This window comes from Neodiprion fabricii, chromosome 2 (genome assembly GCF_021155785.1).
Source record: "Neodiprion fabricii isolate iyNeoFabr1 chromosome 2, iyNeoFabr1.1, whole genome shotgun sequence".
Lineage (NCBI taxonomy): Eukaryota > Metazoa > Arthropoda > Insecta > Hymenoptera > Diprionidae > Neodiprion > Neodiprion fabricii.
In genome coordinates this window covers 35536739-35555411 of record NC_060240.1, presented here as the reverse complement: position 1 = coordinate 35555411, position 18673 = coordinate 35536739, and the positions used below count along the sequence as shown (strand labels likewise).

At 43.4% G+C, this 18673-nt stretch overlaps 2 protein-coding genes and 1 long non-coding RNA gene across 4 annotated transcripts in view; 2 read left to right on the top strand and 1 right to left on the bottom strand.

Annotated features, from left to right (window-relative positions):
• Positions 1-222: 222 nt before the first annotated feature.
• LOC124174989 (FYVE, RhoGEF and PH domain-containing protein 3-like) lies at positions 223-3912 on the top strand. Its single transcript, XM_046554757.1, has 9 exons — positions 223-430; positions 705-869; positions 953-1083; positions 1219-1440; positions 1561-1747; positions 1887-2299; positions 2412-2555; positions 2667-2939; positions 3109-3912. The coding sequence occupies exons 2-9, from the start codon at positions 773-775 to the stop codon at positions 3370-3372; spliced, it is 1731 nt and encodes a 576-aa protein (XP_046410713.1). The 5' UTR covers positions 223-430; positions 705-772; the 3' UTR covers positions 3373-3912.
• LOC124174993 overlaps positions 3898-18673 on the bottom strand; it is a 153190-nt gene continuing 138414 nt past the window's right edge. The window contains exons 6-8 of the long non-coding RNA XR_006869047.1: positions 9521-9673; positions 4146-4876; positions 3898-4060 (exon numbers count right to left, since the gene is read on the bottom strand). This is a non-coding gene — a long non-coding RNA (uncharacterized LOC124174993). The remainder of the gene's footprint in view (positions 4061-4145; positions 4877-9520; positions 9674-18673) is intronic.
• The window catches only part of LOC124174988 (glutamate receptor 1), a 155672-nt gene continuing 143656 nt past the window's right edge, over positions 6658-18673 (top strand). For both annotated transcript variants that reach the window (XM_046554754.1, XM_046554755.1), the window contains exon 1: positions 6658-6840. In XM_046554754.1, the coding sequence (XP_046410710.1) occupies positions 6672-6840 (169 nt within the window). In that variant the 5' untranslated portion in view covers positions 6658-6671. The remainder of the gene's footprint in view (positions 6841-18673) is intronic.

Here is an 18673-nt window from a genome sequence, read left to right as displayed (position 1 = left end):
ACCGAATCTCAAGCTTCCATACCGACATGACATTGGCTGCTACGAATGTCGGTGCGAGCCCGTTAGGTAGAGTCGATAGAGCAGAACCCTTCTACGCTCCCAGGCCCACCTGGGCCCATTTGCCTGCCGAGAACTGGTCGGGAAAATTTACCGAGGGGTATCCATCTCTACATTCTTCAGTCAACGCTATTGATGCATGCCCATTCTCACCTACACATTGACTATCCATCCAACGGTCGTAGTTGGGTTTATGGCCGAGAGTTAGCAGTGATGAATTAGAATGTTGAGAACTCGGGAAGTTTGGATCTTGCGTGCTTAAATTGTCGCCATGTATTTTTTTGTGACTTTTAATAGATAATTTGCATACTTAATTTTGTACGTTACAACGTCTGACCAGCAAGAATTCCTTTCATGTTCATTGATCTAATAGGTGAGTAGCCCAATTTACTTATATTCTTCTCAATGTTTCATTCTGAAACGGACTTTTAGTCGTTTGCCGGTTCGCAAATGTCAATCGTTGCAAGACTTTATCGGTACACCCTGATTCGAATGTGCTGTTCGATCTGCAGAATGCGTAAGTATATACTTACGTAGTTATTAAAAGTGTAAGTTTTGCACTGTTATCAAAGTCATATCATTTAAACTTGGCTAGGAATTTGACTGGAGTTTGTAATTTTATGGACATTTGTTTACACTTTTTTCAGTTGCAAATGCTGTATCTGTAGAATGTGACATATTCTAACTGTGGAAATAGAACAACGGGAATACAAAAATGAACTCGCCACGCACACCCCAGAAAACACTGAGTGTTGAACTCAGAAATATTATCAATGATAGGAATATTTTGACTACAAGAACAAGAATGAAAGGTAGGAAATAAATAGTTACGCCGATGGTATATATTTACACAAAAACATGAGTATAAATACTCGTAAATTTATTATAAATACAGTTTTGAGCGCCTTGGACGATATTAACAAAGAAAGCACTATTGAGAGAGAGAAAAATTTGAGAGCTCAAGCTGTCCAAGAAATTCTGATGTCCGAAGTCGCTTATTTGCACCAGCTTGAGCTTATCATGCAGGTAAATCAATTTTTCTTAACATAGGTACATATAATTTTTTTACATACTTGATCAGATACAACAAAAATTTGTTATTGGTGCGAGTGCATATATATGAGATAGTAACTTGTGCTATTTCTGTTCAATTGCCATTAGTTTTTTATGCTCCCGATGAATGAAAAGAAGATTATCACCCATGCATCGTATATTGCACTGTTTGGGAACATTGAAACGATTTACAATGTCAATGGAGAACTACTCAGGGAGTTGAAGCAAGATCCGGACAATGTAGCGAGAGCGTTTTACAAGCTGGCTCCATTTTTTAAACTATATTCGGTTTATGCTTACGACTATAAACAAGCATTAATGCTACTGCAGGTTTGTACTTAAATTGAACTAGAGTTTTCCCTGTTTTCTTTGAAGATTCTTCATCTCGACTTTCAAAGTTGATGAATATGTATATTTCAATACAGTCTTTTACAGTAATACTGTTCACAGGGCACTCAAAAAAACGATCAGGAGGTAAGGAACTTCATAATAAAACAAGAGACCCGGCCTGAGGTTGGTAGGAAATTGTCATCCTTACTGATTACTCCGATCCAAAGAATACCTAGGTATAGGCTGCTTCTGAAGGAAGTTCTTCAGCATACTTCTACCAAGGATAAGGATTACAAAATTCTACAAGGTAAATTTAATTTAAGTTTTTTATTTGTCATTACCACTTAAAAATCTGTGAGCATGAGTTTATCTTTGCGAACGCACAAATACTCTTGTTTACGAAGATTTAAATCAGTGATTATATTTGGTCTTTACGTTTGATGCAGCATCGTTAGCTGAAGTCGAAAAAGCAGCAGCACACATCAACGCCTTGGTTGCTGAGCATGAAGATATGCAGAAACTATTGGAATTTCAAAAGCACATTAACGGAACACTCAATCTGGTAAAACCAGGTCGAAAATTGATAAGGCAAGGAGCACTGATGCGCGTTTCCAGAGGCGGTAGTGCTTCGTATCGAAGGCACTTCGTACTATTGAGTGATACCTTATTGTATTGCAAAGGAGATCCTGAAAGTTCGTTGACAGTATGTTGTTTACTACCGTTAAACAAGTGCACTATACAAAGGGTACTCAGTGGTGGGTTATTTAGGGTCACCTGCTTGCAAGAAAGCTTGTTACTCTATTCTGAAAATGGGGATAGCGAAGATTGGATTAAATCGTTACAGGAGACAGTGAAAAAGGTATTGTATATCCTTAGTAGCTTTTTGTTTTCACTGTATAGTTTTCGCATGCAAAGGTAATGTGTTTTAATTTCCAGTAAATGATCACCACCATTCTGTATTTATTTTCTAGTACATTGAATGTCGCCAGACATTGAGGAAAGATAGCAGCTCAAGAAGACCTCTTCGTAAGAATCAAATAAATGAATTCCCATCTGAAAGTATTCCTACAAAGCGATTTAAAAGAAAACGGTCTACAGAAGATAAATCAGTATTGGTAAGCTGATCAAATTGACTATTGATTCAAATAATTAAGTCTTTCTAGGTATTCAAGTGTTTCATAACAAGTTTGTAGAAAAATCGAATGATTGGTTGTTCCTTAAATTAGGAGGATCCAAATCTTTCTACTATAATATACATAAATCGCGATCGTGAGGGTGAAGGAAATAATGATGATGAAGGAGATTGCTTTTGGTTTCGACGATTTAAAAGACTGAGGAGAAACGATACTGGCAACAAAGAAGATAGAAAATCATGGATGGAAAAGCTTATTTTTAAGGAATCAAAGGCGTGCAATGTAGAACAAGAAACGGATCCTTACTTGGACTCTCTCTATCCGCTACGTTACAGTAATTCGGACAAACCTGACATCAAGCAAAGGGTGAGTATCTGTTGGATTTTTCTCACGGCAGTCAATAATGCTCCAAGAAACAAGTCCTTTTTTACGTCAACTTATTGCTATAATATCATTAATCGTTCGAAGCCTCATTCCATATTCAGGGCACGTTGCGAAAATATGAAATAATAGATATTCACTGTTTTATTTACAGAATCCAATAGACCTTACAACTACTGCATGCAGTAGTGGACCAAGACTGAGGCTCAATGATTGCGGAGATTCACTGTTGACCACAAATTTAGATGCAATCGAAGAGGTTCCAGATTCACCAACGCACATAAAAAAAAACCTTCAATCTTCTGGTAGCAGTTCTACTCAAAACTCGCCGCAGCAAGAGTGGTCTTCCATGAAACTTGTGTCCCAATTCATATTAGGTGTTGGTTCATCCCTAAGAGATTTGTTTAGATTAAAGTAGTTCAGGTATATGCTTGTTAATGATGGGAAAGAAAAGGAGTTCTGCCTGATTTTTTTTTGTACAGCATATGGATAATGTCTTAATTTGATGTAATTATTTTTTTAGATGTTGAAAATATAAGGTTTGCAAGGAATGCATTTCGAAAATCCCATTTATATGCCACTAGTATGTTTCATATACGACTTTGTTTCAGCAATTACTGTTGAAATTATCGGTATTCCTATGTGAATGACTATCGTGAGAAAAAATTATGATGATAGAATTTCTTTTCATAGCTGAAAGTGTGCAAACTGTTTAAAGTTAAGCATAGCTGATATTATGATGAAAAGACTGAATAAGATATGTATTTTTAACCAACCCTGAGACTACTTGTAGATACGTAATTATGTGAGTGTACGCAAATATGTTTATAGTGATACTGCACACAATGTTTACCACGGTTTGCGACTCTGCACGCCATTATAATTCATATTATTGTGAAATATTTCAAGGTTCTCGCATTGTGTGGAGCGTCAGAAACTATTTTTTTTTAACAGAAATAAAGAAAAAGTGTATGTTAAAAAATCATATATTGATTGATTTATCCATTACCGTATTATTTTAAATATGAGCTGAGGTTTTTTATCCTTAACAACATCCGCCAAAATCATCCTCGTCTTGTACGCGACCCCGTGTTATGTGCGGGTAACTGATTGTGAGAAAAACACCATTAAATACTTTCTTACAATTGAGAGTCGGCTTGTACTTGAAACATTACGATACTTTGCGCTTACCCATATCTGCAGTGCACGATGGCATCCAATCTGATCAATTGTAGGATGAACAATGTTCCGTCATGGTGTTTAGTAAACGTGCGAAAAGATAGTGCATGAGAAGTACGAGTAGTAACAAAAAACTTGTGGATGGCTGTATTTTTCGCACCTGTAATGTTACTGACTACGGACTATGCACAATCGATTTCTCTCGCAAAATTACGTTGGAATGTTTCATCAAAGAATCAAGTCTAGGATTTTCCAAATTCCTCTAATTTTCAACTAAAATCCAAAGGGGTTAGCTTTATTTATTTTTTGACCGAAAAACCTTTGGTCTCTGAATTAGTTTGTACGACCCCTACCCGACTAATTGGAGCCCCAGGAATGCAGTAAACGTAGCAAAAATAGCGTAGGAATAGCAGCAAATAAATTGAGAAGGAAAGACCAGCACCTGATAAATGACAAAAAATAAAGTTTTTCGTTTTTCGGCCGTTACTCTTGATCCGTTGGGATTTTGCTATCTTTTGGAAACTGCCACTGCAAATGTTCATTCAACACGTGGAACTGCAGTGTATGAAAAAAAATGGGGGGCATGATTTCTCCTTCGCTCTAAGTGTCAAAAGATCTTGTTACGGTGCTGTTTCCGATGGCCGGTAAGTTCCGTTCACCACTGTCACGACGTAGATAACTGAGGCGGCTGCTTGCTAGAAGTTTCGTCCTTACCAGCTACCATTACATTGCCTTCTAGATTCCTGGAATCAATACCACATGCACAAAATATTATATGGAAATCCCGAGCTTGTAAATTTTGGATTGAAAAATTTGTAATTCAATAAATAATGTAATACCATAATATTTGATTAACTGATCAGGAGAAGAAAATCTCTCGAAACTCTGTCTAAACCTAATACCGAACGTTAATTGACGCTATTTTCGACGAATGCATTACTCCCTTTCTCACTTCAACCGATCTCGAATTTCAGCTATTAGTAGTTTCACTCCTCGAGGATCTCGTCCTTGAGTTAGGGCGACCGGGTATCAATCCTAATTTCGGAACCGCAAGTTAATTTTAGTACACCTGAGGGTGCCCGAGATATCATGATTGATAGTGGGCGTAGATGAGACCGTTGCTACCCAGACCGCGGCGTGTCGTTTTCGGGTCTCAACCCAGGTATTCTCGATGCTTCTTCGCCCGGCCTTCGTGTCCCAGGAAATATACGAGACCTACGCGACGAGGAAGCCTAGGGAAATTGAACGCTCAAAATTTCGAATGGTGTGAAATGATTTACGATTGACGCTACGCATGCATGTTTATAGGAAAGATTCGGGTTTCACATCCCCGGAAAAATTCGGCAGTCCATTCTGATCAACTCGACGGTGGTTCGGATCGATCGGTATATTTTCATTTAAGAACACAGTAATAATTCAAATTGACGACGTTCTTCCGATATACGAAAGGAAAAATCGAAACTGCTGTTATAGTCTCGAGCAGCGCTGATTATCTGCTACAATTTGCGAAAAACAATTTTAAAATTGCGCGATTTTCTATCTTCTGTGCTTTTCAATTTATCGAATCACGATTGCTGCAGTTTAAACCGCAGCGAAGATTATTGCAAGAGCGATTTCCTGTTTTCGTGACTCGGAGTTTGCGCCTGTGCCAAATCGTTTCTAAAACTCGGTTGTGGAACGAGCTTAGCGCCAACTTTGCGCTGCTATGTGCGGAAGATAGTTTTCTGGTCGCTTCTGTTTTCTTGTTTTTATTTTCCGCGCGCCGACTAAGTTTTTCTTTTACCTCTATCCCCTGGAAAATCGCTCGGCTTACACAGAGAACCTGGGGACGGTGAATCGTCGCCGCAATAGCGAGTGGGAGGTATACACCAGTACGGAAGCAAAGTCAGAGAACAAAATCCAATAACATATAATTATGAAAGGTTGAACTAAGGCTAAAAGTTGGGGGATGCAGTCAGATTTATCCCTAAAACGATCTCGATCGGTGAATAAAAGTTGTCAAACTTTCATCGCGATCCGAGTAAGCACGATCTGAAGCACGAGCGGAGCCGGCTCTCGGCGTTTTTATATACATCTCAATGCAGCTGTAAGTCCGTGGCTGAAATGCAGGCTGTCGAGAAGATGCGAAGAAGAAAGCGAAACTTATAAGGCGGGAATGCGAGAGGCTGCGTAGCCTCGCGATCGAGGAGCAAGGATTTAAGCGTCGACTCGACGGCCGCGGCCAAGGCTTACGACCAAGCCCCACTTGCAGCCTGCGGGGTGCGCAGGTCCGAATTCACTGAGGGATGTGCGCGGGCGCACGTGTGTGTGTGTGTGCGTGCGTCGGGCGACGTCGCGGCGCTCGGCGTCGGCCCCAGCATCCCGAGAGGACCGCGCGCCCCGTGACGTCACATGCGCGTTAAGCGTACGCGAAGCCCAAGGGTGGTTTGCGGGGGTGCGAGAGAGACGGCGACGCGGGGTGGAGAGAAGAAGAGAGAGAAAGAGATCAGCCCGAAACAGAACGGAGGGTAGTCTGTGTCAGACACCGGAGCTAGGAAGATGTCGCCGGCTCCCGGTAGATTTGACCGCGAGTCGGTATCGCCCCGGAAGTTCCGGGGACCGCGACGCCGCGTTTTTCACATTGCCAATTTCCCCGCCGCCACCGCTGCAGTGATCCTTGTTTTTCTCGTGCTCGTGCCCGCGGTCACCCCCGACACGATTCCCATAGGTGAGTAAGATGCCCGGAAGACGGTACAAGGTTCGCGTAAAAAACACGCGCCAAAGGGGATAACGTTCATGGTTCGCAGGATAACGATTCCGCTACGCTCGAACATCGGTTTCAAGCTTCGGCGTTCCCGACTTCGAAAAGCTCATTTTTTTTTTTGAGCATTTCGCACGGGTGTACCATGTACTACGATACACTTTGGTTAGAGTTCATAGACTATATGCAAAAAATAAATCTCACACTCGCTTCGCGGCGATCGCGATATTCAGCCTCGAAGCCTTTACTTTCTGCGAATCATTTCTTGAATTTCCAGTGATATTCCTTACCACGGGCAGCCTGTTCTCTCTATTTTCGGCTCGTCGTTACGAAATCCCTGGACTGAGATAGAGTCGTCAGATAAAAACGACGGTGATGTAGAACAGGAGAGGCTAGAGTGAGAGGAATATTCTGAGATCGGGTGGGTGAGAAATATGAGTTGGGAACAGCAGACACGGTAAGTCTGCAAACATCACCGAAAAAAAAAATCAAGCGGGTGGACGTCGGCTGTCACGCGTAGGCTAGTAAATTATGTTATCGTGTGGGTGTAGCCGAAATCTGCGAAGGTCAAGGTTCACTCGGGGATGTCAATCACGTATAAAATGGTTCGAGGAGGTCGATCTTGCCTCCACCATCTCGAACCCTTGATTACGAGATTCCGCAAGCCATACGTTACCCGCGGACACGTTAGACGCATTGGTTTGAAAAATCAGATCATATATGATAGAAATGAAAGATGATTAAAAAACTAAACAAAATGGCCGACGCGTCCTCCAAAACGTACAACGTACGATGCCGACAACACGCGTGCATACATATGTCTCTCTTTCGTATGTGCAAAGTTTCTCGCGAGCGCAGAGCATGACAATCTCGCCGGCAATTGTGATAGGAATTGTTACACGTAGTCGTGCTATTTATGATCGCTGGTAAATTCCCCTTGTGAAAATTATCTGTAAATCGTGTACACACGCGCGTATAGGTGTGTATATGCATGCATAAACGAGCGTGTATCCCCCCTTGTATACAATATACATATTATCCTGCAGGAAATGGAATAGCGTGAGTCGCGCAAGGCGAAATGGAGTGTGAAATATTAAACGTGCTCGCGTCTGGAAGTTAACTTGTTAGGTGTATATTCGGGGGTGATATACCCGAGTAAAATTTGAGGTGAAATTTTTTCACGGATATTTATTCTCGCGTTTTCTTTTCACTGTATCGTCGCACACGTATACTTTATCCTGTACGTCGGTATAACGTATATTCGCGTGTACCAAGGCACAACGGATACGTATACCTACCTATAATATGCGATACGAAGGAAAGAAGGCGCGCATTGAATAACGCGAAAAATACACGCACATTGATTTCGTTGGCGATGAAACCGGAAATACGCCTAACGAAATTCTTCACACACGGCTTTGCGATTCGGCAAGACGCGTTTTATTGGATATTTCGGTTGCGACGTGAGAAGTAGATTAAGCGAACAGTGCCGTACGTATTTTGGGGATGTGTATGATATTCGTAAATTTTTCGCCGAGGGTTCGACCCAGATGCCCATCGAGGGGACGGTTCTTACTCGAAGAATAAGGATGTGATCCTTCGTTACGGAAAACCTGCGTTTCTCGGGGGTCGAAAACCTAATTCCGTTTACTCGAATCGGCTTCCGGTGAGAGGAAGTCAGGTGACTTCTATCATTCAAAGCTCCTCGGTATTATACGGAGTCCGTTCGTTATTTTAAACCCGTTTCTTCAGAGATTCTCGGAAACGTTTCAAAGACTAAAAGATCTTCGGATTTGAGAGCGAACATTTCTTTCGAGTAGCCCATTCCGCACTCAACGGAAGAATTCTCCCTCGATTTAATTAACGCTTTTTTCATGCCCTATTTCTTGGAAACCATTGCCGGCATCACATTTTTACAAAACGATCATTGACATATTTCTGGAATCGGTAAAATTGTCTTGACTGACTCCTGAGATTTACAACTGCATTGAGAAAAAAATCACCCAGGACCTCGTCACCTGTTTCCGCATTGCAAAGGTCGACTTAAATTAACTGTAAGATCCAAGTTTAATGGAAAAGTTCTCGTCGCAGGGACGAAAAATTGTCCGCACATAGAATGTCTGAATTGTTTTTCGGACACTTTAACCCATTTTCTGTAAAATTATGGTAATCAAAGAAAAAAAGCGTTCCCCTGGGAATGCGCGAATATTGTGTACACGCAGATGCTTTTTAAATATGGGACCACCACAAGGCGAGAACGGTGATATTTGGTCAAAAGCCTTGCAGATTACCGTCGTGAAACAGATTTGAGCGCGCGGAGGCTGCGGAAAATGAGTTGAGAGCACATTGCGAGTATATATAGAGTAAACGATGAATGCCTATAGAAATGTGGCGTCTCTCTCGTTCTCTCGCCGCCTTTCCGTCTCTTTCGTATCCTCGAGCGAGATTGCGGGAGAATAAGGGAGAGAGAGAGAGAGAGAGGGGGCGAGAGAATCTGGGGCGAGAAGAGAAGAGACGAGAGAGTTGCCAGGGTCGTTTCAATCTGTATCCACGACTCCGCGATAGAAGCGTTTCTGCATAAAGGTAGATTTACACGGGTCGGCGGTATACCGTCGCTCGCAAACTAGGGTACATAACATATACACACCTTGGATCGGCACCCCCAACGGAATGGCATATATACCTCGTTTAAATCCCTTGTGCGTTGAATGCGTAAATGCGTGGCCGTGAGTTTTCCGAATTGCAATCCAGACGACGAGGAACGTCTTCTCCACTCGACGTCTCGCCCCTCGGCGTCGCACTGTAAACATCAATTTTTTCTTATTGTTAGAAATGGCACTTTCTTCGAAATTCACACGTTTTACATATTGCTAAATTGAACAGAGAATCCGAAATTTTTACCCTGTACTTCTTATATTTCGTTAATAAGCGGCGCGCAATTGTCGAGTCGAGTATTTTTTTATTTTTTTGTTTTTCTTCGGTAATATTGAAGTATAACATTCAACCATTACGCGTATGTTTGCAGTCGATGTTAATTTCCCAGTCAATGTTCTGGAAAAACAATTCCTATGTTCGATCCAATATTCGTGTAGGTACATCAAAGTTTACGTCTGTTCCTCGATTTCAATACTCGTTACGAAGTACAATATAATAAATGAACTTATCGCGAGAATTTGATGAAACCACATTCAAAGTTAATTCTCTTCAGCTAATCAGTATCAACGAACGGGAGTGAAACGTACAATACATATAGAAGCTCAGTTTATTAATTAGCGAAACGGAATGATGTACCTGGATCGGGCTTCAGCTTTGGCTTCGCTGCGGGGGGTTTCGCATTACACGGACCTGCAGTACCTATGCAAATGAAATTTCAAACAGCGTTGTTAGCGGCTGTGCTAAACTTGGTGTACGCTGCAGGTAGATATAAGCCCGTACCTCAATATATTGTATTTCAAATGACGTTCCAGTAAAACCAATCCAATCCTAATTACAGTAAATTATAGATCGCGGCTTATCGTTAGACGCCAACAACATGATGTCTGCCAGGTGAGAAGGGAATCGAATAGCAAAAATCACGTGTGCGATAATGCAGAGAGCCGATCTCGCTTGCCGTTTTTTTTACATCTCGATATGTAAAAATCAAACTAATAAAGTAAAATTATAAAATAAATCTTCATTATATCGTAAAACGTTCGTCGGGACCCCAGAATCACAGGTTGACTTTAGTTTGACCAGTAATTATTAATCTGCTTAATAACATTATAGTATATTGTATGAACACAGTATAGCTATACGTAATTGAAAAAATTGACCGGTACTATCGGGAGTAGCAAAATTGTAGTCTAATAAGACTTTGACATGGAAATTAAACGATGGTTCGTTAACGCTCGATCGCTTTAATATACGATACGTCCACGTGCGTACGTGATACCGCATTGTATGCACATACATTTATTCAATTTCACCGTAAATTTATTATACACAGTCTGCAATGAAATGGTGCGTTGCCGACGGCGAATGTTCTGCATCAAAACGTCTGTGTACTTTGTTAAAATATGCAGGTGTGGTGGTGATAAATTCGAAATTGGGTACACAGGATACGAAACGCATACTTTGACTTTCGGGAACGACAAACAACTGTGTTAACACACCGTACAGGATCGTACGTTTCAATGCGTCGACAAATTTTCGGCGAACCATCATACCTATGTCTACATACGTATGTAATATACATATCTTATACCTTATATGGGTGTCCAGAGAACGAGGGAGAGGCTGACGCACGTTTTCACGTCCACTCTTACCCTCTTAGTCCCAGAAACAACCCCCCAATGAATCGTTCCGGTATAACGCAACGTTCGCAGAGTTCCCGGTTCCTACGGTCGAAAACCGCGAGAGTCATTCGCTATTTTTACCTCGGTTTGTCGCGCCGAGACGACCGCACCATGTTTGCACGTTTCTGGTTTATAGCCTCACTTTCAACACCCGCGTGTGAAAGCGCCCTGCAGATGGACTGTTTAATAATTTTTTCAATTTTTTTCCGGCTTTGTTTTGCACACTTATAATAACCCTCGAAAGTTTGTTTCCCGCGCAGGGAGAAGCTTCGGTATGATAAAGATTGCTAATACGTCGGTTGGAAACTTTTTAGAGTAAGTATTGCTCGACTACATGCATGAATATTTCCGAACAGAGAGGCAGGAAATTAATAACACGAAGAATTATTGGTCGCGTTGGGTATATCGGCGTAGCTGGAACCCCGATCGAGATTCACCTCGCGGAGGTTGGCGCTGTTTGATTGATTTCGTCTAAGGTCGGAGGTCGGCCCTTTGTAGTTTGCGGTACCCGGACCACTCAGCACTACCTGCCGTTCGCCAAATACGATTAATGGCTGCGAGGTGCGGTAATGGCGGCGGTGAGTACGTACGTCTTCTTGGATGGTGATGCGGGATCGAGAGCCGAGCTTCGAGACGCGAAGGCCTCGCTTGATTATGATAAGCCCGAGAGAGAGAGAGAGAGAGAGAGAGAGAGAGAGAGAGAGAAACCATCCGACTACGTACCCAGGGAAAATATGTCTGCAGAATTCCAACCGGCAGCTCGCCTCGGTTATAAAATACGACGCGTGTAGCGCCGCTATTGTAACTCGACGAATCGATCGGTTCGCGTATTGCACGCTGCAGCGGCGCGATTAATTTGTTATTCGCATAATCCCTGCCAAAAGCGCTTTGTGCGCTAGGCGCGAAAGCCTCGGAGCTGAATGAGCCCGCAAAGTAGGGCGCAGGGCGGGCTTACAGGGCTAGCTGTTTCTATAATTGATGCATCGGCCGAGCCACCCTTCCACCTCTTTCGTTTCAACGGCAAAACCACAGCTGCCGACGTTACGCCGCGGTGCTTTAGAATTATCACCGTCGACGCATGACGCGAACCGGCGGGAATACAAGAGCCGACGTTTCACGGCGGAGCCGAAAATCATCGAATCGTTGGCGAAGCTGCAAGTCCGGAGGAAAATATCCCTTCCAGATCGCGTTCATTTCCTCTTCCCGTTGTTACAGGTGTCAACGGACAGGCGTCTGAATCGATCGCGCGGGCACCGCGGACTCTAGGGAATAAAACAATGAGGCTCGAATCAACCGTTCATAAATATCACATGCGCGCAATCTGCAGATTTGAATTGCGAGTTACGCGTCACGAGCTGCCTTTTCATCAGTCATTTCCGCACTACGATTCACCAATTCCGAAGTGTGTCCCGTTTTTCCCAACGTGCCTCGACGCTCATCCGGTGCACATACACCTCCTGGTGCATATCGTTGTACCGACACCGTCGTCCGGATCGCTGAATTTTTTTTTCATCCACCCCCCCCCCCCCCTCCCCCCCCGCCGCCCACATTTTTTCCAACACGGTGCAATTGTTCCCATAAAATTCTCCCGCGTCGTTTCAAATGTCACACGTCTAACACCGAGCCTCATATCTCGGGAGCAACAAGCCCGAATTCATGGGAGTTTTGGCCGCGACGTCGGCGTGTATTTGAAAGGATCAGACTCGGCTATCGCCCCATCAGCAGCACAGCTCCTGGATCTCGCGTGTAACATTATGAACCACGTTGGGTTGGGGTCACGGGTTGCGTGTAACGCATGTCGGCTTCTACGCATCCACCCAACAAACACGTTATATCTAGGTACCTACACCCGGCATATGTCCACGTAGCGTAGAAACCGCGCCTGCAAACCGGAGAACCCGTATCGCGACATAATAGATCCTCCCTCCTCCCTTGTGCCTTGGTATATACTCCGACGTTAAACCCCTCGGCTGTGTGTGCAGGAGCTCAATGTACCGGCCGCCTTTGAGTAATTAAATAATTAACATTGACGGTCGTCCTCGGGGTGCCGGAAGAGCGCGTTGAATTATTTCTTCAAAAGATAAAAGTGACAAAGACATTGAGAGAATGAGGGCAAGGGAAAGAAAAATGTGCGCAGGGAGGGTGAGAAGCCGCGACCGTGGCTGGGTCGAGTCATTCATATTAAGCGGAGTTGGTTAGTTTCGAAAAATTTCGTAGAGCGTATTTGTTCGATGTAATTATAATATGTAACGACACGAGCGATTATCTCTCGGACCACTCCGATTCCTGGAGTAGACTTTTTGTGTTACTTATCATTGGCCCGCAGAACGGGTTAGCGGCTGAGGTCGAAGTTCGCGAGCGTTTGCTGCTATTAAAGCTTTAAACGCTGCGCGTATCAACTTACAGTTGAAAGTAGGTAGGGTAGCTTCTGCTCCACGGGGTTAAGCCCGAAATTCGTATCTCGTAGGACCGTGATTGCCGCTCGAACTTTGAATTAAGCAGGTCGGTTGGCCAGGAATCGATATTTTTTACTAATTTTATTACGAACCAATAAGTTGTCAGTCGAGAAAAATAGAAAATATTGGAATGATAAATAAAAGCTTGTCGGCAATGTTTCATTTCGAGTCACGCTTCAAGATTGTTGAAAGTCTCATAGATTAGTTAGGCTTTCTCTCTTAGCGATGAATAATTCTAAACAGAAACGACGATTCTTCCGCTTGTTACCGAAATGAATCTGCAAGCTTTTCCGACGCGTCTCCTTAGCGTTTATAAGTACGGTGAAAAATGTTTCCCGTATACGAGAGAATAGGCATATAACTTCTCTGCTTTGTTTATATTTCCACTGTACTGAAAACACAATCACGTCAAAGCTGCACTGGTCCCACTAATGGCGCGTTTCGGACTGCAGTGGTGCGGGTCAGCGTTCCGTTAGACGGTCTGCGCCGCGTCCTGACGGCATGTTTCACGTTCCATTCGGGGAAATGTGCGGGTGAGTGAGACGTGATATCATAGACTCTCTTCGCGTGTGGTGCGGGTTTTGAGGGACGAGGGACGCAGGACCAAAGTGGTGGGAAAGGGAGAAAGAGAGACGAGGGAAAGAGAGAGAGAGAGAGAGAGAGAAAGAGACGGGAACAGGGTAGCGAGACAGGGGAGGACGGTCGGAGCGGGATCAATGCTCGGCTCTCTGGGAGAAACAGGCGAGAAGCCCGCTGCTCCTCTATCCGCCATCAGCGACGACTTACACGACCGGCATTAGAGCCATTTCGTGGTTTCTCGCGGGATCCGCGACGCTGCAGGTTATTACAAAATCGGTGCGAAACCGGGCTCAGTTTGTTGTTTGCACTTCGGCGGAGTTCCGCGGCGGTGAGAAACGACGCGAGGGGGAGAAACGGAGGGGGTCTGCATATTGTGCGGGGGAAATTCCGAAGGGTATGGTGCGGAAAGGAGATGAAGAGAGACAGAGAGAGGGGGAGAGAGAGAGAGAGAGAGACTCGATCCTTCACGGAACCTTCGACATCGTAATTCAATTATCGGTGACTGATAGGGAAAAAATTTCGAAGCTATGTCGCTGCCATTTGTCACCGAACCTTGACTTCTTTTCGCTTTGCAAATATATATATATATGAATTATACGTACGCGGTATACTAAATAAAATACCAACGAAACCCGCGTCGTGGAACGAAATACTTTGTTTCCTCATTTCTTACGTCGCGCAACGTGGCTATGCGTATATATCCAAACTTTTTTCCTCTCCATGACACTTGTCAAATCACCGGTAGCAAAAACTAGAATGCTCGAAGAGAGAAAAAAGGGTAGGTATAAGAAGAAAACCATTCTCAACACGCTTGACATTCAATGAGCGAGATAACTATAACTGTCGAATGAATGGAAAAATCGTCAATAAAAACGCCCCGGTCGTACAGTCGAAAACTTTTTCCATATAAATCTGCTGTAGGTATATTCGCTGTATATACAGGTACACATACTTATGTACAATACGCGAATACTTTAGGTCAGCGTATCTTGGTCTTATTGTTAGATACTAGATCAAGAATTTCACTCCTTATCGCACTCCTAGAATTTCCATTGTTACTTGCATTCTCTGATAGTTCTTGATTAACCGAATTCACGGGTTGATGCCGTCAAACTTTCTTGAGCTTGCGCACAGACACGCACAAGTATATATACACGTCATATACTATATATATATATATATATATATACAGTATATTATATTCATTTTGTGGTGGTGAATTTTGGAGAAGGCATTCGGTCCCTCGGTGGCGTAGAGCTGCCAGCACCGACCCGTTTCGACTGTTCAACGCAGCTCGAGGCGCCGAAACTTTCTGACGATTAGTCTGCAAGACGCAACGGCAAGGTGTATATAACTATGGCGGTGAAAATGGGGTAACCATCGTGCACATTAACCATCCTGCGGAATAATTAGCTGTTAAATGGCTTTCACGTAATTACGCATCCAATATTTTAAAACGGAAAATCAGCGCCGCGCTGAGTAACGATCGAGCCGTATTCCAGGTATAATAACTAAGGTTTACGTCTATATTAGCTGCAGCTTCGAGGGTAAGAATTTCCTCACCGTGGCAGATCGGATCTTTAATTCTGAAAAAAAGAAAGAAAAAAAAAAGATGTAATCATAAAGGTAATCAAGGTTGCCGGGTTTGAGACCGTACGGTATTGTAAAAAAATTCATCAACGCTAACTGATCGCTAATTCGGCTCAGCGACGTGGTTCGTTTGAAATTCTGCGAGACTATCCGGCCTTTGAATTACCATCAGCATAGATCCGGACCACCGGCCACGCCGGGGAGGCATCCCTTTCATTTGCGGTTTCTGCTCGCTCCGCATCATTGATCATAATACTAATAATAATAACGGTCAGCGTGCGCAGACATTAGCGATTTGTTATTACTTTCGTCTGAAGTTGGAGGCGCTGAAATTTTGCAATCCGAGGAAGGTTCGTCAACCCTTCAAGACTTGGTTCTATCGTGAAATATTCGGAATGGAATCCGCCGTTTCGGCGAAGGCTGCAGAGCTTGAAGACTCGAGGCTCGCCCTAATTATAATCGTCGAAGAATTCTCGCGGCATGGGAAATTGGCGCGCGTCAGATCGCGGGCGAGGAGGAGGTACGTGACCCAGAGCGAATGCCAACCCCGAGCTGCTGGGGGAGGTGTAAACGACCGAACGAAGGTCGAGCCAAGGGCCGTGGGCGCGAGATGTTGTGGTTCCATCAAGTTCCCACCGCACCAACCCGCCAAGTGGGATTCTACGAGTCCCCTAACTCTCTCTCTCGTTGCTAACTCACAAACGAGAGCTCCTGACGTGAGAATTATCCGCGGGATAACGCTGTTCGAGCCTCGGCGGAACCCGGTTTTGAAACTCGCTCGGCTTAACGGTACGAACTTTGTCTAGAGGAGGGAACTTCTCGCCTGAGGTTCCCCTCTTCCTACACGCGCGTGTATGCTTATGTTTGTGTGTGTGCGCGCTTACTACGGTATCTTTGCACACCTAAGCCTGAATGGTATGCGAGTGCGCCCGACTCGACGATGAAGATGTTTTGTCATCCGTCATTGGTCGAGATACTCACCGAAGAAAACACCCCGCGTCGTAACGACTCGATGGTTAAGGAAAATGTAATCACCGTTTAATTGCGCGATAAAGTACCGAGTCGAATTCACCGTACATGTTCATTGCAATCATCGTTTCACCCGAGGAGCCCACCTTGAATATCGCTTGAAGGAATAGAAAAAGCATTTAAAAAAAGTCGTTAATCCTCACGTTTTACCGCGTGCTTTCATATTCCCATGTAAATTTTATCAAGCTATATAATGTCGCGCCGTGAGCCGAGCTCGCGCAACGTTTATTGCCTGATGATTTATCGTACAATGTCTTATGTTAAGAACAAATCTGTTTTTCTCCTTTATTTGCTACCGCTGCATCACTGCAGTATCTTTCCCGCACCTCTCGCTGATCCCAAAGCTTATACGGCGAGAACTAAGAACTGAAAAATGAAAGCAGGGCTTTCTATTAATTAATCAAGGAGCTTGTCTCAGGTTTTCTCTATACGTATTCATTTGCGAAAGCAATTTCACCGCCGTAAAAGCTCCTGAGAGAATATTACACTGCTCTGGTTACAAACGATCGTATAAGCCAGTAAAAGTTTTCTGCGTTTTTCTCAAAGAAAAAACACACACACACACACACACACACACCTTTATTTGAAAAGTAAAAAGACAAGTTTTACTTTCACTGCCCACAGATTTGTTCGTAAAGCTGATCTCCGCTATTATCCTCAAGCCTGAATCAAGAATCTTCCGAGATCAAAGCAATGCCTAATCAGTTTGTTTTGTCTCTCACTGCAGCTGATCGCATTGTGAAATTGTACAAGTTTTAAAGCTGAATTAATTTTCACTACTATTCTACTTTTGTTCCGTTTGTTCTTTGTTGCCGAGCAGGGAAATCTCCATTGTTGAATAAATAACAATTACGAAGTGGAAGTTAATAACTCTGCTCTGCTTCGCTGCAAATGAAGAATACAAAACAAACTGTAAGTTCTAATGCAACGCGCACACAGTGCATCCCTTTGTACGCGGTCATTACATCATGAGTATATCATTATTCTTTAAACTGAATTCGTCAAAATATTTACAAGTTATTTAAGGTACAAACAGCGTAAGAACACTCGGCTACCGTAGGTGATTCCACGTATAATATTATTCACCCAACTACACTAATTGTAAGTCCCAATTATTTTCCGTCTAAATGCAGAATACTACCTGCAGCTCGTCGTGGTTGATAGTCGTATGCATGCATAACGGTACACAGAATTTCATCACCCCACTTTTCCACAATTCATCTCGATCATTGTTACTATCCATATTCGCAAATAAAATCGCCGAGTCGTTATTCGGGTTAGAAAAATCGCTTACTCGAGTCCAAATTTTTTTCTTCTTTATCTTCTTCTGCTTCTTCGTCCCAATCGTCTTAGGGTCACATCTCGCGGGGCTTGGATAGGGCTGTAATAAAATCTTGCGCTCTCTCCGACCTATACCTAACCGTCGGTGAGATGAAATAAAGATTGGAGACACGGATGGGTCGGTCTTTGAATGTGGTTAACCAAAACCGCTCGCCACCTGAGTGAGTTGTTTCGTTTGTACCCGGATAGCTCCGTTCTGCAAATTAGGCTATAGTCCTTAACAGGGTTAAGCTCTAATTTTGTTGCTCCTCTCGGTTAAAGTGTTTCGAAAAAAGATGTGAAAAATAAAGCGAGAACTTCAGGCTTCTGTCTCCTAAGAGATAGGCAAGAGATTTGAGAAGTTTCTAATTTTTACGCAATGATAGGGAAAAAAAATTAACCGCGAAGTGCCAAAAATCATATCGTAGGATTCAAGTGGGAAAGTTCAAAGGCCTTGCGGCAGAAGTTAGAGTCGAGATGAGAGCCTAGGGT

Excerpts from the sequence above, each read along its gene's own strand:
- LOC124174989 (XM_046554757.1), top strand. The coding sequence starts at position 773 with ATGAACTCGCCACGCACACCCCAGAAAACACTGAGTGTTGAACTCAGA. Across the intron at positions 1,084-1,218 it reads AGCTTGAGCTTATCATGCAG|TTTTTTATGCTCCCGATGAA; the intron begins GTAAATCAATTT and ends AATTGCCATTAG. Across the intron at positions 1,441-1,560 it reads AAGCATTAATGCTACTGCAG|GGCACTCAAAAAAACGATCA; the intron begins GTTTGTACTTAA and ends TACTGTTCACAG.